The sequence below is a fragment of the Lagenorhynchus albirostris genome, chromosome 3 (genome assembly GCF_949774975.1).
Source record: "Lagenorhynchus albirostris chromosome 3, mLagAlb1.1, whole genome shotgun sequence".
Taxonomy (NCBI): domain Eukaryota; kingdom Metazoa; phylum Chordata; class Mammalia; order Artiodactyla; family Delphinidae; genus Lagenorhynchus; species Lagenorhynchus albirostris.
This window is the reverse complement of record NC_083097.1, coordinates 32,226,749-32,253,671: the sequence shown is the minus strand read 5'-3', so window position 1 is coordinate 32,253,671 and position 26,923 is coordinate 32,226,749. Positions and strand designations below refer to the sequence as shown.

At 40.4% G+C, this 26,923-nt stretch overlaps 1 protein-coding gene across 1 annotated transcript in view; it reads left to right on the top strand.

Annotated features, from left to right (window-relative positions):
* Positions 1 to 1,101: 1,101 nt before the first annotated feature.
* The window catches only part of FYB1 (FYN binding protein 1), a 100,733-nt gene continuing 74,911 nt past the window's right edge, over positions 1,102 to 26,923 (top strand). The window contains exon 1 of the mRNA XM_060146035.1: positions 1,102 to 2,257. Coding sequence (XP_060002018.1) covers positions 1,123 to 2,257 — 1,135 coding nt within the window. The 5' untranslated portion in view covers positions 1,102 to 1,122. The remainder of the gene's footprint in view (positions 2,258 to 26,923) is intronic.

Genomic DNA, 26,923 nt, shown 5'->3' with positions numbered 1-26,923 from the left:
TTTGTAGTATCTGAGTGGGGCCTTGAGAGAAGAAATACGCTTATCAATGACAGGTGAGGATAGGAAGTAAGAAAACGTTTTCTAGGTGAATTTTAAGGCAAAAAATGGAAACTGTTGTGGCTACCTGTGATTTTTTTTTCTAAGCCTCAGATTTTCAAATATTCCTAAAAGAACTAGAAAAGTTCAACTCCTGGCTTTTGAGAGAAAAAGCAAACCCACCATGCATTCTTACAGGTTACATGGGATTATAGTCGCAGAGAAAGGTGACTGCCTGCCCTCTTTACTAGGTAATACCCTAGTTCTAGACAGGGGGACAGAGACTGGAGAAACCAGCACCTGGAAATGAGATTTTCCAGCCTGTCCCTGCACGTTCCTTGTCACCTTCCCTGTGCTCCAGACTATGTCCCTTGAAAACGAGCGCAGTCTGCCTGCTAGTCTGGTTCCAGTTGAATCATTTACACTCATATGTATCAATAAGTAGAAAAACTCATTTTATTGCTTATGTATAAAACTGAGTGGGTTTTTCTGCCACATCTCCCTGTTAGGAAACAGATGGACCTTCAATATAGGTGGGAACAAGAACAGGCTTGCAAACACAAAATGTCAAATGTGGCTATGCTGCGTGAAGCATGCAGCCCAGATTTACAGAAGAGTTGCTTTCATTTTTTAAATGCAGTTCCTATTTAAGAGACTCAGCTATAAAATATGGAAGAGGTCATTTGTTAGTCACGTTCATATTTTTTCAAGTTCAACAAAACACATAAATACCAAGTTCAGAGTAAATCCAACAAGAGAGTTAGAAAACCAGTGAGAGGAAAGGAGAAAATATAAGCTGTGACTTAACAACAACAACAAAAAGCAAGTCAGTCTAAGACAACCAAAAAAAAAAAAAAAGTCTAAGTATCATAGCCCTCCCCCTTCAAGAAATTCTCACAACTTATTTTGCCATAGAGGAAGATAAATGTTACAATATCTCACGAACCAATCAGCGGCACTGCAGGCCTCAAACCAGGAAACCGTTTAAAGTGTAGTACTATTAAATTGTGCAAGTGAGACTTTGGGCTCTCAATGAGTTTTTGTTCCCTGTGCTTGCAGGATGGGAAAGCGAATGTGAAGTCCCTCATGGCGAAGTTTAACACAGGGGGCAACCCCATGGAGGAGGTCTCGGTCAACAGCAGGCCCTTCAAGGTCCCGGGCCAAAACTCCCCTTCAGGAGTACAGGTCAAAAAGAACTTATTCAACAACCAAGGAAATGCCAGCCCTCCTGCAGGACCGAGCAATGTGCCCAAGTTTGGGTCCCCAAAGCCCCCTCTGGGGGTGAAACCTTCTTCTGAGGAAAAGCCTGACAAGGAGCCCAAACCTCCATTTCTAAAGGCGACCGGAGTGAGTCCCAGGTTTGGACCGCAGGCTAACTCGGCCGCCAGAGACCCCGAGGTGAAACCGGGATTTCTGAAACCAGGAGGCCCCAAGCCCATCAGCTTGCACAAAGAAGATTCCAAACCTGCAGTTCCCCGGGCTCCTGGGAATAAGCCTTCACTTCACAGTGTAAACCAAGACCATGACTTGAAGCCACCAGGCCCCAAGCCGGGGTCAAATCATCCAGCCCAGGAAAATGAACCGAAGCAAGTCTTCCCAAAGCTGGCTGGGGCTAAAGGCAAGTTTATGTCAGCCTCACAAGATCAGGACCCCACGCCCCTCTTCCCCAGACCTGTCTTTGGCCAGAAGCCATCCCTGAATACAGATGACCCCCAGGAAGACGGAAGCCCCACCAAGACTGTGGCTCCACAGAGAGGCCCCCCGGCCCCCCTGGGAGCCAAGGCCAAATCCGGCCCTTTGAAACCAGCCAGGGACGACCTAGAGAATAAAGAGCGTGGAGGCGAGACGTCAAGTTTTCCTTTTCCTGGAGTCGTTCTGAAACCTGCTGCAAGCAGAGGGGCCCCAGGCCTCTCCAAAAATGCTGAAGAGAAAAGAGAAGATAGGAAGGTGGATGCTGCTAAGAACGTCTTCCTGAGCCAAGTGAATCCGGAAGAGCCGGCCTCCGGGGCCCCTCCTGCCAAGTTCCTGAAGACACCTTCGAAGTGGACAACGGCAGGGCCCTGGGGCCCAAGTCAAGAAAAGGAAAAGGAGGACCAGAATTCAGCCACCCCCAAGCGGAAACCCCTGCCCTCCTTGTTTACCCTGGGCCCCCCTCCACAAAAGCCCAGCAGACCGCCGCACGTTGACTTGACGAAATTCCGGAAAGCCGCTTCTGGACACAGTGAGTTCTTCTCTCATTTGCTATTTTGCACATGTTTTTTTTCCCAGCAGAGGGTGATCTAGCTTCCGGGGAAAAATTTGTAACAAGGAACCGATGCCGTCACCGGTACTCCTGTGTGTATGATGACTTTTGTTTGGCATTTTTTTCCTCTGGTGTGGGACGTCTGAGAAGGTTGAAATCCTTGGTTTTAGGTCGGCATTCTGTGAGGAAGTGCCTTGCGGGGCTGATTTGGGGGCGTGGGGAGAAATACATCCATTTGATTGCCAAGTGGTTTTGCTTAATGATAACCATTTCTTTTACTTCCTTTGTTGGGTTTCATTTCTGTTGAATGCGACTGAGGTGTGTTCCCTCTACTACCACAAAGGAGTTAGAAGGTGAGCAAACCTCTAAGTCAGTGGTGGATGCCCAGGGGACATTTGACTGTCACGGCTGGAGGGTGCTACCCTGGCGTCTAGCGGGTAGAGGCCAGGGATGCTGCAAACATTCTACAATGCACAGAGCAGCCCCGCCCAGCAAAGAATTATCCAGTTCAAAATGTCAATGGTACAGAGGTTGAGAAACCTTTTTCCAAATGATTTTAAATGTCCACAAATTTATCATAGGTCTCCTAAGCCCAATATTCAAATAAGAGATGCACAGGACTCTTGTGAAATGGTGCTTACTGTTTTATATTTCAGCTGTTTTCTATTGCTCCGTCAGCATAAAGTTTTCTGAACGTTTCTGATTCATAAAGTAGTACATAACTAAGATAATAAGCCAGACAAAGGGATACATTATTTTCCTCCTGGGTAAATAGTTTCATTTTCTACCAGAGATGTTACCACCATCCAATGGCACAGGCTAAAAGTTGATCCTGAATGACTTGGTAAAGATTTGCAACCCTCAGAGTGATGAAAGAAGCTCACTTATGCTTGAAATGATTAATATTTTAGGCAAATAATGTACAACCGTTGTTTATTGTGAGAAAGGAAAAAGGATACTTACGAGTGACCACACCACAACTCTATATATTTTTTACTTACGAAAGTGGATCTAATTAATGCAGTTCTGGGTATAAAGGTAGTTCATTCTTATTTTGGCTCTGTAGAAGCATCTCACAGTGTCATCTTCCTGAGACCAATATTCTCGGTGTCGACCAACATGTTAGGAATCAAATCCCCCATTAATCGGTCTCGTAGAAAGCAAGTTTGGAATGACCCCGTGATCACCTTTCTTCTAGAAAGAGTTAGCCTGTTACACTTGTTGTGTCCTCGTGTGTCACCTTCTCATTTTAATACTGGGCCATAACTCAGAAATGTTGTTTTTCTGAAACCTTCTAAAAAAGCTCTTTCTTAATTCCCTGTCGTAGTTCTGCGCCTCCGGTAAAAAATTAACTATCGTAACCTCCATTTTACGGCTCTGAGTTCATGCCAAGGAAACTGTCCTGATTTGAAGCGGAAATCCTTGAGAGTTTTCTTCCACGTCTTCCATCTTTATTTACACTCCACTACCTGGTTTGAGTGGTAGTACCCAGATGGCTGCTGTTGTGCTATTGAAATGCCCGTGAAGTCCTCTTTTGGCTCTGCAGTCCTGGCAAGGTCAGCCTTGATCTGATTTTCAGTGCCGTATAGCTCCCAGGGACCCAGGCAAAACTGCTTAGGAAGCCAAGTTGATCCTTGTCCTCTTTTTCCTCCTTCTTGCAACCCTGTCCCCATCCTGACATGCCTCCCCCCTGCTCACGTGCCCCATGATACAGTTTAGATTCGAAATCCTCTCATCAATGTACCCTACCTCCACCCTCTGATCCCTCGATATATATTATGCTTCAAAGTGGACCCTGTTCCTTCTTCATCCACCTCTTCCACAAATCAAAACTCAATCTTCTTAATTTGAACTGATGTCAGGTTGGTGTCAGGATAAAGTAATCTGATTCATAACTTTAAATTCTGAGTAACACCCCTTTACAGCATTCACATTTTTTTTTAAGCATTTAAATTTTTAACTTATTTTTTAAATAGAAATTTACATCTGGCTCAAAAATGATATAGAGTAAAAAGTACTTTAGTCCGTCTCCACCATTTCCTGGGTCTCCTCAGCCTCTGCTCCACAGAAACCACTCTTCTTAATTTGTATATCTGTCCAAAGTTTCTTTGTGTTTACACAAGCAAATATAAATACAGATATTAATCTCCTTGCTTTTTACTCAATAAGTAAAATACTATATGCAATGCTTTGATCCTTGCTTTTTAAAAATAAAATTTCTGTCTATCTTTCCACATTTTAATAAGAGGTTATTGAATATTCTTTAAAGCTACATGATATTCAGGTAAATGGATGACTCACCTAATTGATTTAACAATTTGTATTGTTTCCAAACTTTTGCTCTTCCAAACAGTGCTACAGAAAATAACCTTGTATATGTGTCACAAAATGAGCATTTACTTTCTGAACACAGAGAATTTCTTAATAATCAGGTCTGCTGACTCCTAATCCTACCATTGCTATTTTTCCTAAACCATACTAAGTAATTTAGTACTCCATTTAGAAAGGTTAAAAAAAATACCAGAATTTGAAAGTGTATAATAGCATTCAAATTAACTGAAGCTTCACCTAGTAACTCTGTAGGTTTTCAAAACTCTAGAACTTTTTTCTTAGGCTTCTACATGGTTCCTTCCTTTCCAGGTTCACATCTAATTCCTTAAACCTCTTCCCCAGATCTACCTTCCCTCTTTTATCATCTCTGTCCAATATATTAGCCATTAAGCGTGCTTATCATTTATTGAGGACTTGTTACATATTAGATACATGTTACCCCTGTTTATTCCTCCCAAGAAACCAATGAAATGGGAATTCAATGAGGAAATTAAAGCTCAGAGAGGTTAGGTGGCTTGCCCAAGGCCATAATGTGACTAGGCAAAGACAGGGCTGGTCCTCCTGTCTCTCTGATTTCAGAGCCTGTGTCCCCCCTTGCCACCCTCCTTGCTATGGTCCCTCTCTTGAAACATAGGATATTATGAGATAATAAGTAAAGCATAAGTGAAACCCAAAGAATCTTCATTCTTCTCCCTTTCTCTGTCCTTTGGTTAAAACACATCATTTTTTGTTTTACTATAAATACCACTATAAGCTCCATGTAAACAGAGGCCAGTCTGTTTAACATTATTTATTTGGAGCATAGAAATAATATATTCTTGTTGATTGCTCAGATTTGTCCTCCCACCAAAATCGTTTAATCAGAATTTAGTATTCATACTCTTTATAGCTTAGCAATTACTTTGAAAATGATTTGCTTTTCTGTCTAGATTCCCAAAGAAATCTGTCTTTAAGATTTAAAAACAGCCAAGATGTATCTGTGTCAATCATTTTATCACCAGTATTTTCTGAGATGATGTTCCTCTTAGCTCTCAGACATTTTCTGTTCCATGTATAAGGAGGGCCCACCACTTCTTTTGATCTGGCTGATGGATAACGAACGCATCTACTCACTCTAATCCAGTGTGATCAATTTGTCTTCCCTTCAGAGCTGTGATTTGAGTTCTGAGTATTGCTTTTAATCCCCTCATTTGTAAGATGAAGGTTAGCTGTGCCGGTCTTGAGGGCAGTCCTTGCTGGGACCTGAATGCCGTTACATTTTCTGACATCTCGTTAAGAGCCCTGTACCAGGACAAGGCCAACCATGGCAGCTCATTCCCCCTTTGTCTCTGGGAAGATCCTGTTGTGGTATGTAGGACTTTTATGCTATAGGTTTTGCCTTGACCTTCCCCAGGCTGTTCACCACCTCTGAGTCCACTTCTCCAACCTGGTGTGCATTAGGTAGAATCCACAGGTTTTCCTAGGATCACTGTCTGCCCCCCCATCTTGCTTCTCAGCCTGGGGAACAAGCGGAAAGCTTCACTTGCCTCCTGTGGCACCACTCTTCTGTTTCTTCCCTTAGCCACTAATTTTTGAAGTTCATTTAATGCAATTATTTTCCTTTTCTTGTGCCATGGCTCCTAGTGAGTTTGGGATAATGTTTATCTTGCCTTATTTTGTTTTTCCTATTTTATTTGGGAATTGGAGGAGGGACATCCTGTAAGTCCCTCCCTCATTATTTAATACCAACTAAATATTTCAGTTATAATCCAGGAGCCAGTGGTATTTCCAAAGGGACCATAGGTTCACCCCTTCAAAAGGCAGGCAGCAAGATGGCAGAAAGGAAACTCATGTGGCTTTGAGTGCCCACTGAGAGCTGTGTTTCGTATCCTCTGGACTGTGCTCACTGGTCATGGACACTTGGATGACCACTCCCTATCCCCTCCCCAAGTCTCCTATTCTGAGGAGTCTTCAGGACGCAATCAAGAAGGGGCTGGGGGAGATCCAGCTACCCCACGCGGGCTTCACTCAGACTGTTGATAGCATCTGACCTCCACTAACCTGCAAATCCCTGAGAGCAGTCATATTAAGCCTTTAACAGCCAATCAGTTTATACTCGGACTAAGAGAGGATTCGAATACTGACTAGGCAGATGAGCCAGGAAAAGGAAAGGACCACTGAACTGACCCCTAGGGAAGGCAGATTCCCCCTCTTCAGGGCCACTGTCACCACTGAAAAGTCCCCTAAGCATACTGAGGTTCCTGGTTTCTTGCTGGGCGCTCAGTTGGGCCATCAAAATTCTTTCTTAATGGCCTGGGCATCAGCTAGTCTTTTAATATGAATTTTGAAACGATAAAGCACACTTATTATTTAATTTACAGGAAAAAGTTTCCTTACAGTGATATTCACCAGGCCTGTAAAACAGACTATTGTTTTCTTAACTATGAGAAGAGAAATTTCTGTAAACCCAGTTTGGAGCAACATGCCATGATTTACCATGATGTAATAATAACTCTTCCTGTGATCAAGAGGCTAGAAGTCGGTATATTTTTAAGCCACTTACAAAGGAAAATTTGTAAATATTGCCCAACCAACTGGCACTATATCAACGTTTGTAACATGCGCTAGATCAAAGAAGCTATGACCACTTGTAATATAAATGCGTATTTTGTTTTACAGTGGCTGACTTACACTTAAAGTATAAAATTCATACGAGATGATTTAATATATTAAAAATTTGATCAACATTATTTAATTCTTAAGATAGGCATGCAGAGTTGTTAAGAGAGTAAATCCTAAGAGTTCTCACACAAGAAGAGACTTTTTTTCTATTTCTTTAATTTTTAGCCATATTCAGATGATGGATATTCATTAAACCTATTTTGGTAATCTTTTCATGCAGTATATAAGTTAAATTATTATGTTTCTGTAGACTCCTTAAACTTATACAGTACTGTATGTCAGTTATATTTCAATAAAACTGGAAGAAAACAGGCATGCAACCCTTACAGGTAAAAGCATTAAAATGAAATTGCAATTTACTTGAGGAAGGAAGGGGGTAAAAAAGAAAGTCACATCTAAGAGTCAAATAAAAATACATATGAGTCAAGTAATCAAATACCTGAAAGCTTTTCCTGATTTACTTTCAATTGTGCTTACACATAAAAATGCTTTTAAAGAAAAGCATTAGATAGGAAGATTGGGACAGATGTACGTGTGATAATTCAGTTACTGGGCAGGAGATGCCTTGCTTCATATAATCTGCTAAAATAATTTCCAATTCAAGCCAAATAAAACCTTTTTTTGTTTTAAGAATTGGAATTCCAGAATAGTCATTTGCCATTGAAGGCTCCTTTTTTCCCCTGATGACAACTGTTTCTGAATATGATGAGTTCATATGCAAAAAGTACCTCTTTGTGCATATGTGTTTTATTCTCAAAACAAAACGAATTAACTTTTATAACACAAGAATAACTTCAATTATTAGAAGAGCAAAAGTATGCCTTCAGGAGCAGAAATCCAGCTACCTGATTTTACAAAAATATCTGGAAATGTTTTATCCTTTTAGAGTAAGCACAATCATGATAGTTGTGGCGTGGCTCTAAAGCCCAGAGAAACATCTAGAGCACTAGATTGTTTGTTCTTCCAATATACGAGAAACAAGGAAAAGAAAAAAGTCCACATGCTGGAGAATGTGACTGCTACATTAACCACTAGTAAATACACAGACAAGAAACCTATTTCTCTTCCATTAAATTGCCACTAAAGAAAAAAGACTATACTTCATTTTGTCTGGCATAGCAAGCTAGAAAAAAACATCTAGAACAGCTGATAGCAATAGATACCATCAGGAAAGAGCAACCAAAGATGAGACATCTGGCAGTAGAAAAAAAAGTCTGAACAAAAACCCATGTGAGGTTTTTCTTTCCCCAAAGTAAGAACTTGCATTGTCGAATCAGCTGTTCGTATCTGTTACAAAAGTCTGCATCTCTCTGCAGCTGTGCTTCTGCACACCACAACAGCTCTTTCCGCCAGCATGCTACTGGCGACTGGGCAGGTGTTTCTCCAGGGGTGGCAGTAGGTCTGTTGAGGTAAAGAGGGGCACAGGGAAGTTCTTGCCACATACCACCCCTTGCTCTCTTTCCTTGATTTTTTTATAATTCTTAGAGCAATAAGATAGCTCATCTGATTTTCTAAAGCAGCCTGTGTGGTGATAGGATTACTGCGACCAGGCAGCTAAAAATCTGTCCCCGCGAGCTTCCCTGGTGGCGCAGTGGCTGAGAGTCCGCCTGCCGATGCAGGGGACATGGGTTTGTGCCCCGGTCCGGGAAGATCCCACATGCTGCGGAGCGGATAGGCCCGTGAGCCATGGCCGCTGAGCCTGCGCGTCTGGAGCCTGTGCTCCACAATGGGAGAGGCCGCAACAGTCTTTAGTGGTTTGTTTTTAAATCCTACAGTAGTTCCTATTTCTCTTCCAAATTGTCTCCTTAAGGAAGTTGAGATACATCATGTGTTCTCAGTTACGGAGGGTCTGGAGTGTGGCTTCTCCTTGCTTTCCAGCCTTTAGCTTCTGGTTCATGTAGAGTGGGTAAAGCTACACACACACACACACACACACACACACACACACACACACACAACACACACACACACACACACACACACACAACATAGCCTTGACTTGCTCCTCAGCCATTTTTTCAAAAGCTGTTTTATATGAAAGGAGGATAAGGTAAGTCTATAAAATACATTTCAGTCATTCACATTACTCTAAATTAAAGAGAATTTTCTAGACCTGATATGAACAGTTTGACAAGCAGGAAATCTCACTCTTTAAGAGGCTGTCTTCTATTTCTCTGAAGGCTTGAGTTCTTAGTCCTCAGGAGGAGACGTTAGTTGTGCTCCGGCTGAGTAGAGTGCAACCAGATGACGTTTCCAGATCACTATCTTCTGCTACATCTCTGTCTACCACTTAGCAACGCCTACCTTTTCCATTGACTCCGAGTGATTATCTAATGGACCTTGGGTGAACTATTACAAAGTGCAGTAGTATCTTAGTCAGTGCAGCCTGCTATTACAAAAATACCATAGATTGGTGGCTTTGCAACAACACAAATTTATTTCTCACAATTCTGGAGGATGGAAAGTCCAAGATCAAGGCACCGAGAGATTCATCGTCTCGTGAGAACCCACTTCCTGTTTCATAGCTGACTGTCTTCTCTCTGTGTCCTCACATGGCAGAAGGAGCTAGAAAGCTCTCTGGGGTCTCTTTGATAAGGGCACTAATCCCATTCATGAGGGCTCCACTCTCATGACGACATAATTACCTCCCAAAGGCTCTGCCTCCAAATATCATCACATTAGTGATTAAGTTTCATGTAAAATTTGGAGGAACAAAAACATTCCTGTGCTACTCAGACTTGCAAATGAGAGTCTACTACTCCCCAACCATCTGTCTCCCTCTTATTTTCTTGCTTTCTTCTTCATTCTCATTTTCTAACCACGGTTCCTTTTAAAAAATCTCTTTTTTTCCCATCCCTCCACACCATCACCACAAATCTCTTTTCTTTTGGGACAATGAAGCCTGGGAGTAAAACCCACAGAAAATGCTGAGCTTTTTGAAGCCATGAGGATCAAAGAGGTTGCTGATTCTAAACTACTAAGAAAACATGGCTAATTACATGTGTCAACATGATTTTGAAATGGAAAAGCTAAAGTAGGAAATAAATAAAAGCTGCTAGTGTGCTCCTGAAAATCTGGATAAAGTTCATTCCAAATGCTAGCCCATGTCTCATGGACGAATCGAATGATCTCCACAGAAGATAAATGAATAACCACGTAGCTTGAATTCTCAAGGTCATTTCTGTCTTTCAGCTCCTGCTTCTAACTTGGATTGGTTTAGCAATTGCCCCCCTGACCTTGTGCTGTACTGCAGTCACCCAAACAAGACCCGGCTATTTTCCTTAACTTTCACTGCAGACCACTCACTGAAGGCATTTGTGTGTGTGAGTGACAGACTTCAGTGAAGGTCTGTGGAGACAGGAGTTCACATTGCGTTGAGGCTAGAAATGTGAAATGGAACACCGGCAACCATGGTTCTTCAAAAGCAACTTTGCAGCTCAGCTTCCTGTCCCCTGCACTCTGACTCACCTTCTTTCTTTTCCTCACTTCCTTGACCCCTCCTTCTCAATGGCAAAGAAAAATGAGAACACACTTTCCATTTTCTTATTCAGAAGAGTTCAGCTGCCTCTAACCCAAACCCTTGAACTCAGCTGGTGTCTTCCCTTGCACATAAGCAGGAGTTTCTTATTCAAAGGCCATTTCACTATCTCTCTCTTTTTTTTTAAAGAAGATGTTGGGGGTAGGAGTTTATTAATTAATTAATTTATTTTTGCTGTGTTGGGTCTTCGTTTCTGTGCGAGGGCTTTCTCTAGTTGTGGCAAGCGGGGGCCGCTCTTCATCGCGGTGCGCGGGCCTCTCACTATCGCGGCCTCTCTTGTTGCGGAGCACAGCCTCCAGACGCGCAGGCTCAGTAGTTGTGGCTCACGGGCCTAGTTGCTCCACGGCATGTGGGATGCTCCCATACCAGGGCTTGAACCCGTGTCCCCTGCATTAGCAGGCAGATTCTCAACCACTGTGCCACCAGGGAAGCCCTCACCGTCTCTTTTAAGAATGGAAGGAGTTTGTGGGATGGGATGGCCCGGGGGGGTGGAAGTGGTTTTATTTTTTATTGTGATTGGTAGCCATTTTAGTACTAGAAACAAACTGCTGATAAATAGAATACATCCAAGAGAGTTTGGTCTATCGTGATAGAAGTATAGGAAATGAATCGTTCCACACTGGTGTGAGAGTCAGGTTGTTTCATCCTTTTGTCTATTTTCAGTGCCTAATAACCAGAGATTCTTTAAAAATACAAGTGCTGGAGAGCAGTTTTCTTCTATCAGATCTGGGATTTGCAAGTTTTCAGACTTTTGCCTTAATATAAGGACAACCATGCAAACTAATGTCTCTTACATGTCTTCATGATCATTGCGACACTAAATGGGTCCTAAAGAGAAAGATGACCAAAATGAATGGTGGCTCTGATCAACAATGTGGACATCATATGTATTCAGAAGGAGCCAGAGGACATAAAAATTAGGCCTTAGTCTTTCAAAAGTTCTCAAACTTTACATTGCTTTAGGAATGCCCCCCAATTTTCTAGTGCAAGAAGCCTGAGATGAAACCCAGAAACTGGAATAGTTATCAACATCATCAAGTGGTTCTAATGCAAGTTGTTCCCTGACCACAGTTGAGAAATACTGCCATTTACGAGAACTATTACAGTGGGAGAGGAGTAAAGGGGATGATGGGGAGAGGAAGGGTTTCTAAACCAGCGGTATTTTCCTGAAAACAAAAGAAATGCTGTAACACTGAGACAGGATCTTAGGAGTTAGTGATTATATCAAACATGGAAATGAGTGAGTGATCTCTTTAAGCAAACAAGTAGTATCCTAGGGTTGAGCTTAAAAATTTGCTTAGTTAGGGAAAGTGCAAAGATGCTATTCAAATATCTAACATCTGGGTGGCTGGCACCAGAGTCCTGAAAGGCTTTTGTTATATCAGGCATTAACCTGTTCGTTGATGGATTGCAAAGACATCCAGGGGTTACTGAGGGGCACCTGGAACCCTCAGAGGGCTGCAGCTAGTTAGAGTGTTTTAAAAGTTGATGGTTAAATCGTACATACCAGCTGGCTGGTACGCCCCAGCTCACCCTGCCCATCAGCCTGGAGGAGCGTAGTGCTTCCCATCTCCCCCACAGAACACCTGTAATCAAGGACTCTCACTACTCTCTCTGCTTCTTTCCTTTCTTCCTTTTTTCTGCTCTCTATTCCCTTCTATTTTCATTTATTCTCTCCCCTTCTGCCCTGTACTGGCCTTCAGGCTACTTCAGCAGTGTTTTTCACGTGGCACATATTCTTACTATTCATCAAATTAAAAAGCCATATTTAGCACAACTGGTGGTACTCAAGGCAAAGGAAAAACAATGTAAGTGCTAAAATAAACAGACTTTGGAAACCTGAATAATTGTGTATCACTGTAAGAACTACCACTATATTGATGGAGGCCAGGATGACAGGAGAGCCCACAGTCTTGCCCAAGGTGGCTGTACTTGTTCCCTTGGGAGGTCTCCATGCTTGGAGATGGAGGGTCCCCTCCACTGAAACTGACCAGGAGGGCCAGGGGATAAGCAGAGTTAAAAGCACTGGGTTTTTCTATGCTCTGAATCTCATCAGCGCCCAAGTGCAACTGTACTGGCCTAGTTACCCCACTACCTATATAACTCATCACTTGGTAACAACATTCATCTTTTTATTTAACAATATTTAGTGTATTAAGTTACTAATCTTCAAAATAGGCCTATGTTCATATAGTACTTAAGAGTAATTAAGCCAATGCAAAAGAAAGCTGGGCATTTGTCCCAAAATAAAGGGTGGATTTCCTCTGTAATGCTGTTTAGTTGATGTTCAGAGCTATTCGAGTTTGGAGAAAAGCTCTCTCAAGTTCCGATGCTGCAGAGTCCTGCATTTGTGAGCCTAATGATAAAAGGAGAGGGTGGATGTGGCATGGATAAAAACAGATTTTTTCAAGCTTGTCACTGTATTTTTGTAAGCTGGAAACTTTCTTTTTAATCTCGCTGTGAAGTTGATAGGTGAGCTTACGGAAAGCGCTGTGAACACTTATGATCTATGAGAAGTGAGATGTATTCTAATGACAGTGGTGCTTTTTTTGTTTTGAAAAATGTAAGTGTTTACACAATTGTTTCTCATCAGAGAGAGTTCGGAGCAGTTGCTTTGTTGCTAGAGAGACTCGGGGTCTAGTACAAGGTCCGTTACTTACTGTGTGACCCTGAGGAGGGTTCTTAGCCTCTCCAAGCCTCGGTTTTCTCATCTGTTAACGGAAATAAGAAATCAATTCTGTCATACAGTTATTGTGAGGATTAAATGAAAATGTATATAATGTACTTTTAAAGTTCCTGGTGTATCCTGAAGACTCAAACCATTAGCAGTAATTTAATTACATGTATTAAAGGGGAAACGGAGACAATGTTCAAATAAAGACCTCATTGAAAAACACATGAATAATAGATGGCAGCCATTAGAAGTCGCCTCAGGTATCAATCAGTACTAGTAAGAACATCATCCAATTGTTGCAGAGTTTAAATCATAGTTTATTTTGTTTCAACACAACATACAAGATTTTCATTATCACAGCATCAACTTGGTCCTCTTTGAGATGCAGCATCGCCTTGCATCCCTCTTGCAGTATTACTGTCTCCTTAGGTGTGAGTTCTACTATTTGTTCACTACAGAGTTCTCCTTTCTTGGCGCTGGCTTTTCTTGAATTTTGAAGGCTGTTTGTTTGTGCACAGGTTGGTAGTGGTGATGCAGTTCGGCTGTTTGCCGTTTCTGTTTGTGCAGCCAGCTCTGGGGGAGACAGAGTTCAGCGGAGTGAGGCAGTGGCTGAGCGCTGAGGGGTAGGACCTTGATGGCTAATCTTCCCCAGGACAGCCCCTGCCTCCTGGGCATTGCAGCCCCCGGAGTCCTGCTCCACTTCGCCCACCCAAGGGCTCAGTCATTGCTCCCTTGATTCCTGGCCATATCTATATTGCATCTTTCCCTCCAAGTACTCCCCCAAAGCCCCTTCCTGTCCCCCCCATTCTCTGTCTTTTGAGTGCAGAGCACTCTGGGTGGGGTCCCACTCTCTCGTGTGCTCTGTTGGGCTTCTGTTTCTTCTTTCAACAGGTCTCTCTTCAAATCTGTTTTTTAGGGATTCCTCATGGCTTCTGGTCCATTGTGGATTTACTTTCTTGTTTTCCAGTACGTTTATCGTTTGTCTGTTTGCTTGCTTGCTTGTTTTCATTAATTATCTTTTCCATCATTTCTAGAGATCTGGGGTGAGCAGAGCTTGCTATGGCGTGTAGTCAACCGGCCATCTTGACTGGGAACTTCTAATCATATATCTAAGGGGGAAAACATTAGTAAGGCATATAACTGTTGTAAAGCATCAATATCAGAAGAAGTACTTAATGGGTTACCGTACATGAATCATCTAAAGTTTGGATTTACACAATGTAAAAAACAGTGAAAAATTCAACCATCCTCATGTATTGATAGTATGTATGTGTCAATGTAGACTTTGCACCTGGTCATAATAAATGAGAACCATCCTAAAGAAGATAATAGTTTACATGGGTTTTTCACTTCTTGAATTATGTTACAAGAAAAACAATGTTTGTATATATTGAGTACTCTTCCCTATTTACAAGGATTTGTAAGATCTAAAGGAAGAACTTTGAGAAATGTGTTTGAGTGCCTTAAAGGGACACATAATTCATTATTTGGAATTTTAAAAATTACATACTCTCCAAAAAAGATTTTTACTTAGATTCCAGACTTAAGGCATAAATGCTAACAGCATATGAGCTGGAATCAAGATTAACTAAAGCTGGGGCAAAATTGTTTTTACTTAAAGTGCTTTCCATTTAATTGAGGGGAAAATAATATAAATTCATGTTGAAAGATATCCATGGGATAGAGATTAATTAATCTTTGATAAGTAAAATCGATATAATTTCTGTAAGATTTTATAGGTCTATAGGTCAGAATAGGTTGTGCATCATCTCTCACTTTAAAATGAACACTGATTCAAAGCATATATTCAACAAGTATCTCTCTATAACACTATTAAAGAAATCTCGGGGCAAAAGGTGAACTATCAAAAAATATACGAATTACTGAAGAGTTTTTTTTTAAGCCACAGCAGCAAACTGATGGGATTTACTTCAGCATCTTGATTCAACAAAGAATATTTAAGTAAAAGCCCAGTTTGCAGTAGCAGTAGCACATTTGATAGCATACTCTGCAAATATGAAATGAGTCTTTCCTTCAAATGGACTTATCACCCAATGTGAAAATTCTTTGGGAATTTTCTTGGAATTTTTTGTAGTCTGTGAGTGAAGAGAAAAAAGAGAGATTTGACTTAATTATGCTACCCAATAGTTTAGGATTTTCACATTCAAACTCACCAAAATAACCCGTTTAACTTTTGTTTTCAAATTTTCACTTTTTGGTAATTTAAAATAATTTAAACAGGCAACAACATTACTGATTTTATTAAGATAACTATACCTTCCTTGTAGAAGAAAACTCATCAAACTTTCTTTTGGTTAAAATACTTGAATTGTTTATTATTTTAACTTTTATTATTCTGTTCCACATACAGCAACACAAAATGTTTTAGACTAGGGCTTCCCTGGTGATGCAGTGGTTGAGAATCCGCCTGCTGATGCAGGGGACGTGGGTTCGTGCCCCGGTCCGGGAAGATCCCACATGCCGTGGAGCGGCTGGCCCCGTGAGCCATGGCCGCTGAGCCTGTGCGTCCAGAGCCTGTGCTCCGCAACGGGAGAGGCCACAACAGTGAGAGGCCCGCGTACCACCAAAAAAAAAAAAAAAAAAAAAAAAAAAGTTTTAGACTTCGTGGGTCAATTTGTTAAATTATAATTTACCTCATAACTTTGGCAACTATCTGCTTTAGAAAGTTTTATGAATATTGGCAACTATCTGCTTTAGAAAGTTTTATGAATATTATAATCACATTTTCTGATATGGTCACGAAATTAGCCTAGCAAATCAATTTATAATACATTTTTCTGTTTTCTCTAATAATTGAAAATTGGGTTTTCTTCTAAGTTGCTAAATAGGACTGGGTCTGCCATTAGGTGAAGTCAATTTTCATCATCTCTAAGTATCTCACCTGACAACTATTATAAAATTTCCTTTTCACCCATTGTTTCTCAAGGCAGTGTTTCTCCCAGTGTGGCCTGTTGAGCATCTACATCAGAACGGGCTTAGGCACTTTACAAAACTTAAAATCACTGCATCCCCACAATTCTACCACCGCCATAGCCACTTTTCTGAATGAGAACTTCTGGCTTTGGGGCCAAGCTATCTCCATTTTTTAATAACTGCCCTGGAGATGCTTGTGCACATTGCCAATAGAAAAATTTTAACTCAGATCAGCCCTTCTTTAACTGGCAAATACTTTTTCTTGTGTTATAAAGTAAATAATAGCTTGTTTTGAGCAGTGTTAGAAACTCATGTTCCTTAGGGAAGCCCTGTACTGAGTAGGAATGGAAAGGTAGAGATATCAAGGAAAAGGACAACTGGTAAACCAGGCAGTTGGTCTGAACCATTCCACACAGCCTTGTCATAGACGCTGGCCTGAAGTGCCACGAGAGCTGGCATTTGACAGTTACCTTGTGTAGAATCAGAAGAGACTGCTGGATAACATTCATTCTCCCATCATGCTAGGAATTCCAGACAATCTTCCTAAAAGAGCTAAGTGCTCTTAGGATAGATCCAAACATGTCAAATGCATAGATTATGCTTGGTTTTAGTTGTGACTAAACCAAACCAACCCCTTTCCTTCCTGGACCAGAGTTTGAGAGTACCTAAAAGGAGAAACAAATACCAATATTTACAAATAGGGGACATGGGTGCCTTTGTAGATGAACTTTGTCAACTCAGTTTTGCTTAGAGCTAGTCCTGTCTACACTTATTTCCTTTTGCCTAAGAAGACAATTCTGCCCTGAACAACTTTTGAGGATAATGAAATTTTCCTGAAACACCTAAAAAAATTAATAATAACAACAACAAACAGGAAAGAAACAATAGCACGAAAGTATGTCAGACTGAGGTGCCAACTATTATAGAGAAAGTGTTGTGAAGAAAGCCTTCTCCTACTCCTCTATCTCCAGATGGGTACTTTATTTTACCAAATGTTTCAATCCCCCACATGCTAAGTACTCTGACCTACAAGGATCTTACATTTTGGCTCCTTGTTTTCACCCTGATTTGGGTCTGTGATGAACCAGTTAGCAAGGAATATGATCATGCTAAAATAAGCTTACTTTTCCCACATTGTACCTGCACAGTTCACACTAACCTAGTAAAAAGGGTGTATATGACCTGAGTCTCTTTGAAAGCCTTCTATTTAATTAAAGCTTTTTTAAAACAGAGATAGACCTCAGGCAGAAATAAAAGCATCTGTTTTTATTGGTTAGAGCCACCTGCACATCACCTATTGGAGCTTCCTCAAATTTTAGTGAAACCAAATGGCAGTGGTAGATAGTATTTGACCACACACACCCACAAAAACAAACACACACACACACACACACATTAATGGCATCTGTACATGCCACCTGCTCTCCATGCACACCAGCATTGTTTAATGAGCAATAAAAGGTAAATGAGAAGGACCTACTGTATAGCACAAGGAACTTTATTCAATATTTTATAATAACGTACAAGGGAAAAGAATCTGAAAAAGAATAGATATATACATATGTATAACTGAATCACTGTGCTGAACTCCTGAAACTAATACAACATTGTAAATCAACTATAATTCAATTTAAAAAGGAGGAAAAAAATGGTTAAAATGGTAAAGTTTATATGTATTTTACCACAATAAATAAAACTTCAAAATTAAAAAAAAAGATTTCTGACACATATTCCTAAGTGTGTAAAACACCTAGTAGCTAAACGTTAAGTTTTTTGGCTACTCCTTTTTAAAAAGGCAAAAATATCAAAATAAAGAAACTATTATTTTTAATATAAGAATGATGCTATTTTAAGATATTTTGTATGCTTTATTCTTTATTAAAACATCCAAAAGAGAATGCAAAAAAATAAATAAATAAATAAAAGCAGTAAAAGATGGGACCAGGGAGGTAGGCAGGGGTCAGACTTTATAGGCCATATTAAAGACCTGGGACGTTTGCCTAAATATGAGGTGACCTGGTTAGATTTGACGTTTGGGAAGGATCGTTCTAGGAGCAGTACAAAGATGTAGGAGACCATTGCAGTAATCCAGGCAAGAGCTTGGACTACAGAGGTGGCAGTAGAGATGGCAAAAGAGAGTGAATCTGAGAGATATCTAGACTAGGAAATGATGGATTAACTATGTGAGAAGACCACAGTCTTTATATGAACATGTTCGATTAGAGGAGTCTTTGAGACGTCGCATAGGCAGATAATTACAAGGGTCTGGAGCTCATAGGAGCTTCAGTTGTCTCTCTACATTGTTGACACTTCAGCCTGTCTCTTGGGACCCAGTGCTCTTCTGAGTGTTTACATTTCCACGTGTCTGATAGACTGTTATCTAGGTTTGTCCTGTCCAATATAGTAGCCACTAGCCACAGGGAGCTTTCTAAATTTAAATTAACCAAATAAATTTAAAATTCAGTTCCTCAGTTGCACTAGCCACATTTTAAATGCTCAGTAGCCGCCTATGGCTAGTGGCTATAGTATAAGACAGCACAGATATTAAGCATTTCCATCATCCCAGAACATTCTACTGAACAACACTCATCGAATGACCTCCTGGTGCCTCAGCTACATCTCCAAAACTGAATTAATATCACCAACAATATCACACCAATTACATGTTATATGGTGCTGGTTATTTCTGTACCTAAACTCTTGAAAACTGTGAGTTCCATGAAAGCAAGAACCATGCCCTACTCATCCTCAAGTCCCCCCATACCAGCAAAATGCTCTTGTACCATGTGCTTGGCAAGCATTGGTTGATTGAATGAGTAACTGAGCAAGACAATATTTAAAATTCTGTCCCAAAAATATGTAGAAAAGTAATCACTTATGTAACCTCTTAGATTTATACTGATGAGATAACTACTGAAATTTGGACCCATAGAATACTATAGCCTGGTTTATAAGACAGCTTCAGTAAAAGGGTTTATTACACATAATTATAACATAATTAGAGTAGAGGCAGGAGAGGTAGAAAGTAGATGGTGTACTCTCGAGTTACCTTCTGCCTCTACTGTACTCAGTTTTAACGAGACTAGCATTCAGTGGATAACACCTACCACCATGTACCACTTCACGGAGACAGCAGCAGCAATAGCATCTGTTGCTATAGCATCTCTGTTTCCATCCCTCAAGTGTTCTGCCCCTACATGGCCAGGGTACCTTGCCAGATAACCGTGGTGGTGTTGAGAGTTCTGGCCACAGAGTCTTCCTGGGACTGGTCAGTGTCACGATAAGGATTTCCCCAAGAGCCTTAGTCAACACCCAATCTGCATACGCTCGTCACAATGCTGCTGCAAGGGATTGCCTCCTCACACGTAAGGATGGGAGGGTTGGAATAGAAATTAAACATCGTGGAGGTCCCAGGAGGAATGATGAGGCACATGAAAATGGAATAGGACAGGAGTGCCAAAGCCTGAGTAGAAACGTACTTCTCTTCCTTTATCCCAGCAGCACAATGTTCTGATATAATTTTCCTGTTTATGCACAAGGAAGAAGGAAATTGTAGGTGAGGGATAATGATTTTGGACATGGTAAATCATTGGGTGATAGTACGGTGTGGACAGCAGCAAATAGTTATTTAGCACTGAGTATGCCCTAGGTACTGTGCAGGACCCTAGGGATCCAAAAGAGATGAGACAGATGTGTCTCTACTCTCCTGATGCTTGTCTTGTACTAGGAGCCACGGACAAGTCAGTGGGCATGTATACTACCCCTGACAAGTGCTAAGGAAAGGAGAGCACGGGCTGGATGCTGTGAGACTTAAATATTCCTGGAGACTTAGAGGAGGAGGCTTCCTATTGGAATTGACACCTAAGCAGAACCCTCAGAAAAGAGTGTCAATCAGGCCAGTGAGGGAAGAGTGGGGAGATAGATGAGTACGTGCAGATGCCTGAAGAGAAGTGAGAGCTGTCAGGGGCCCCAAAGTGAACTTTTCTGTAACTCAGAGTTTCAGTGGGAGAAGTGGCAAGGTGTGGGAAGTACAAAAAAGTACTGAAAAGTTAAAGCCTACATACTGTTCTCTGTCCCCTAGAAATGGAAAAGATCTCATCTTTTTTTTTCTCTTTTCCTACTCTGCCCCATGTTTCTTCCTCCCCCACAGGAATCTAAATCAACCCTGCCATTCAGTCACAACACGTGGTTGCACAGTGGTTAAATGCACACTCTCTGGAGCCAGGCTGTGTGGGTGTGATTCCCAGCTCTGCACACCAGTAGCTGTCAGACTTGGGGCAAGTTATAATAATTTGCATGTTTCCTCACCTACAAATGAGAACAATAATGCTACCTACCTTCTGAGGGTTTTGAGGAATTACAGGAATATTTCCAAAAGCAGAGCTTTGAGAACATATGTGCCTGGCACATAGGAAGCACCCTACAAAAGCTATTTGTTATTAGCATGGGCTAAAAAGACTCTTGTTAGCTAGTATGGAAACAAGCATTTAACCTACATTTCCATGGGGAACAACTTACAAACTTCTCTGTGTCCCAATCCACTAGGAGCCGGGGCTAGGAAGATTTTTAAACTTAGCAAATTTTCTGTGTGTTCCATGAGATAATATGTTTTTTAGGGATTTCCCAAGATTTTGAGAAAATTATCAGGTACCTTAGAAAACTATTGCAATATGTTAAAAGATCTGAGGAAAAAGAAAAATTTGTCTTACCACACCCAACAATAAATTCCTGAGTGATATTTCTTTAGAGATTAAAAATTGTTAGCCTCAGTTGTTACCAGAAACATAATATCAGGCCTTCGGTACTTTTTTGAATCTTGGTTCAGTTAAAAAACACAAGTATTGCTCAAGTTCTTTTACTTTATTTGGATATTCTACCAGTATTTCTTTCTTTTCTCCTAATATTATGTTACAATCCATTCTTATTCTCCTCATTTTGCAATGAAGACACTGTGGCTCAGAAATTAAGTAGTTTACCCAAACTTATGCAACTAGTAAGAGATGTAGCCAAAATTGAACCCTGAGCCTTTTGACTACAGAGTCTGCATTTGTATTCTGATATTTGAGCCTTAAAAACACTTCATTATCATATGGTGCTTGGAACACTGAGACATACTGAAAGGCTAGTGTTATCTCAGAATTGCCCATCTACTGAGATTTCTGCAGGATGTTATAAATGTTATGGGGAAAAGTAATTCAAGTATGTTTGGGAAATCCTGGGTTAAGCAAATTTAAATTAGTTTTTTAGTGTAAGGTCTTTAATATACTACTGAGCACTATGAATATCAAACGGAGAATATAATTTGTAGCAATTTCCAAATCATATTTGACTACAGACCTCTTTCTTTTTTCCTCCCTCTCTCAAAATAGCTCAGTAAGACCAATGTTCTCAGGAACTAACTTTGAAGGAAATGCTGCATGACATAAATGCAGAGTAACATAATACTTACAATTCAAATTCACTGGTGAAAAATATTTTGTGTTTGCTAGGAAAGATGTTTTACTGTACAGAGCAGAAATTGCATAAAGAGGAATTTGAAGTCATTGTTCTAAATCTTAATTTGCTTGAGATGGGGGAGCTGAGTGAGAACAACTTTGCAAAAATATGTCACCAGTCAAGTAGGAAGTGGTATTCTTGCAGCTTCTAACAGCTACAGCAGCTTTGTTGTTCAGAGCCAGAGCTGTAAGATGCCTTATCTCAGAGAGCACACACACACATGCACACACAACCTCAAGGACCAGAGAGAGGTGATGAAGAACGTTGGGGATTTTGGTGGTACCCTTTTATATATAAAAGTTGAGGTTCAAAAGCTGGAAGTAAAGCAATTGCAAAGTTTAAAAACTTACTGGAAAAAAAAGTAGTTTTGCACTCTAAATGATTCACTAATTCTATGACAACCAGCAGTTTCAGCACCATAAGTTGCAGTGACTGTGATCAACCCACAGTTATTAACAATCTTTAATGTCAAGAGTTCCTTTCTGGGCCCAATTCTGTCAACTTTGGGTGATCTTGGACAAGCAATTTCTTTGACCGCCTTCTCATTTGCAAAAGGAGAAGGTTGAATTGGATCACCCCTAAGGTACCTTCCTGCTCTGGAAATCTGTGAAATTAAAGGAAGAAGTGGATCACAGACCTGTTCTGGTCGTTAATTCCCCAAGAAAATAGAGACCTATCTGGATAGCAGGGGCATGGCAGTAAGGAGGCACCAACAGAAACAATAAACTTCAGAGGTTAGCCACAGCCCTGAGGAAACCAGATAGGTGTCTAGGCTGTAGCCTGCAGGCCACTGTGTCATGTTACTAAATTCAGGATGGGCCTGAAATAGTAAGTGTAGGCCATGAATGGCTGGAAATAATGACAGCTGTGATCTTCCAGTGTTGCCAGGGCAAAATCTCCTAAGACAGAGTCCACAAAATCAGAAATACTATATATATATATGAGAAGGAAGATCACTGGCTTCCTCCCATGGGTTCATAATGCTTAATTGAAATTGTAACCACCCAGTCTCTGGAAATTAGGCTAACCTCTTACCTTCCTGTTTTTGCTCCTGTCTCTCAGGGTGAAACTTTGCCGTGGTTTCACTGGTGCAGTTTTCACTGCCTACACCATCTCAATTAAACTGGGCTTGGGAAAGCAAACCAAATGACTAGTGCATGAAATGACTTGAATCAGAAAATCAGGAAGTTGCATCACTATTTTTATTTTACTCTGAACTTGAAGAAAAAGGCTCATTTCTGAAAAACTCTAAGGTTTCCATCTTTGTTTCTTTTCCTACCACTTATGACTGTCTTGAGAGATCAATGGTGTTTATCTTTTCAGAGATTGGCACTTTCAAAGTAAAGCCACTCCTAATCGTGATGCCAAAGGAAGACTAATCATATGATCATCTAGAGCTGTGAGCTATTATATGTTTAGTTGTTTGAAAATATAGATTTGCTTTTGCTGATGATGGGGAGTATAGCAGCTGTGTGTCTTTATACTCACACAGTCCTTAGGTGGATACAAAAACAACCTGGGATTTTCTGAATAAAAGAGGACAACCATGAGGGGGCCACTTTGGGGCAGGGATGTTACATTGCTATATTTAGAGGGGGCTGCTCCGTGCTCTGCACCTGCCTCTAGGGCACTTAACACCCTGGATCTCATGTATAAAATGAGGTCTTCTTTTCTGGAATGCCACCAGCAGGCTGGGACACACTATTCCTCCTCAAGTAGAGCTGTCTTGCCTAGTTCAGGAATTTTAGCCTCCTTGATCTCTAGCCACTGAAAAGCCAGTAGCCATCGGAATAGCTAAGATCAACCCCTTCTCCCCCACCCCATCCTCAATTCCAAATGCTTCTTTGGAAGCTTGTACTGCCCACCCCGATTTGGACCCTACTGTCCAAATTTGGACCATACTGTCATGGTTACTGTAGCTTTGTAGTAGAGTCTGAAGTCAGGGAGCCTGATTCCTCCAGCTCCTTTTTTTGTTCTCAAGATTGCTTTGGCTATTCGGGGTCTTTTGTGTTTCCATACAAATTGCGAGAGTTTTTGTTCTAGTTCTATGAAAAATGCCAGTGATAGTTTGATAGGGGTTGCATTGAATCTATAGATTGCTTTGGGTAGTAGAGTCATTTTCACAATGTTGATTCTTCCAATCCAAGAACATGGTATATCTCTCCATCTATTTGTATCATCTTTAATTTCTTTCATCAGTGTCTTATAATTTTCTGCATACAGGTCTTTTGTCTCCTTAGGTAGGTTTATTCCTAGATATTTTATTCTTTTTGTTGCAATGGTAAATGGGAGTGTTTTCTTGATTTCACTTTCAGATTTTTCATCATTAGTACATAGGAATGCCAGAGATTTCTGTGCATTAATTTTGTATCCTGCTACTTTACCAAATTCATTGATTAGCTCTAGTAGTTTTCTGGTAGCATCTTTAGGATTCTCTATGTATAGTATCATGTCATCTGCAAACAGTGACAGCTTTACTTCTTCTTTTCCGATTTGGATTCCTTTTATTTCCTTTTCTTCTCTGACTGCTGTGGCTAAAACTTCCAAAACTATGTTGAATAAGAGTGGTGAGAGTGGGCAACCTTGTCTTGTTCCTGATCTTAGTGGAAATGCTTTCAGTTTTTCACCATTGAGGACAATGTTTGCTATGGGCTTGTCATATATGGCCTTTATTATGTTGAGGAAAGTTCCCTCTATGCCTACTTTCTGCAGGGTTTTTATCATAAATGGGTGTTGAATTTTGTCAAAAGCTTTCTCTGCATCTATTGAGATGATCATATCGTTTTTCTCCTTCAATTTGTTAATATGGTTTATCACATTGATAGATTTGCGTATATTGAAGAGTCCTTGCATTCCTGGAATAAACCCCACTTGATCATGGTGTATGATCTGTTTAATGTGCTGTTGGATTCTGTTTGCTAGTATTTTGTTGAGGATTTTTGCATCTATGTTCATCAGTGATATTGGCCTGTAGTTTTCTTTCTTTGTGACATCCTTGTCTGGTTTTGGTATCAAGGTGATGGTGGCCTCGTAGAAGGAATTTGGGAGTGTTCCTCCCTCTGCTATATTTTGGAAGAGTTTGAGAAGGATAGGTGTTAGCTCTTCTCTAAATGTTTGATAGAATTCGCCTGTGAAGCCATCTGGTCCTGGGCTTTTGTTTGTTGGAAGATTTTTAATCACAGTTTCAATTTCAGTGCTTGTGATTGGTCTGTTCATATTTTCTATTTCTTCCTGATTCAGTCTTGGCAGGTTGTGCATTTCAAAGAATTTGTCCATTTCTTCCAGATTGTCCATTTTATTGGCATAGAGTTGCTTGTAGTAATCTCTCATGATCTTTTGTATTTCTGCAGTGCCAGTTGTTACTTCTCCTTTTTCATTTCTAATTCTATTGATTTGAGTCTTCTCCCTTTTTTTCTTGATGAGTCTGGCTAGTGGTTTATCAATTTTGTTTATCTTCTCAAAGAACCAGCTTTTAATTTTATTGATCTTTGCGATTGTTTCCTTCATTTCTTTTTCATTTATTTCTGATCTGATTTTTATGATTTCTTTCCTTCTGCTAGCTTTGGGGTTTTTTTGTTCTTCTTTCTCTAATTGCTTTAGGTGCAAGGTTAGGTTGTTTATTCGAGATGTTTCCTGCTTCTTAAGGTGGGCTTGTATTGCTATAAACTTCCCCCTTAGAACTAATTTTGCTGCATCCCATAGGTTTTGGGTCTTTGTGCCTCCATTGTCATTTGTTTCTAGGTATTTTTTGATTTCCTCTTTGATTTCTTCAGTGATCACTTCATTATTAAGTAATGTATTGTTTAGCCTCCATGTGTTTGTATTTTTTACAGATCTTTTCCTGTAATTGATATCTAGTCTCATGGCGTTGTGGTCAGAAAAGATACTTGATACAATTTCAATTTTCTTAAATTTACCAAGGCTTGATTTGTGACCCAAGATATGATCTATCCTGGAGAATGTTCCATGAGCACTTGAGAAAAATGTTTATTCTGTTGCTTTTGGATGGAGTGTCCTATAAATATCAATTAAGTCCATCTTGTTTAATGTATAATTTAAAGCTTGTGTTTCCTTATTTATTTTCATTTTGGATGATCTGTCCATGGGTGAAAGTGGGGTGTTAAAGTCCCCTACTATGAATGTGTTACTGTCGATTTCCCCTTTTATGGCTGTTAGTATTTGCCTTATGTATTGAGGTGCTCCTACGCTGGGTGCATAAATATTTATAATTGTTTTATCTTCTTCTTGGATCGATCCCTTGATCAGTATGTAGTGTCCTTCTTAGTCTCTTTTAATAGTCCTTATTTTAAAGTCTATTTTGTCTAATATGAGAATTGCTACTCCAGCTTTCTTTTGATTTCCATTTGCATGGAATATCTTTTTCCATCCCCTTACTTTCAGTCTGTATGTGTCTCTAGGTCTGAAGTGGGTCTCTTGTAGACAGCATATATAAGAGTCTTGTTTTTGTATCCATTCAGCTAATCTGTGTCTTTTGGTGGGAGCATTTAATCCATTTACATTTAAGGTAATTATCGATATGTATGTTCCTATTCCCATTTTCTAAATTGTTTTGGGTTCGTTATTATAGGTCTTTTCCTTCTCTTGTGTTTCTTGTCTAGAGAAGTTCCTTTAGCATTTGTTGTAAAGCTGGTTTGGTGGTGCTGAACTCTCTCAGCTTTTGCTTGTCTGTAAAGGTTTTAATTTCTCCATCAAATCTGAATGAGATCCTTGCTGGGTAGAGTAGTCTTGGCTGCAGGTTTTTCTCCTTCATCACTTTCAGTATGCCCTGCCACTCCCTTCTGGCTTGTAGGGTTTCTGCTGAGAGATCAGCTGTTAACCTTATCGGGATTCCCTTGTGTGTTATTTGTTGTTTTTCCCTTGCTGCTTTTAAGATGTTTTCTTTGTATTTAATTTTTGACAGTTTGATTAATATGTGTCTTGGCGTATTTCTCCTTGGATTTATCCTGTATGGGACTCTCTGTGCTTCCTGGACTTGATTAACTATTTCCTT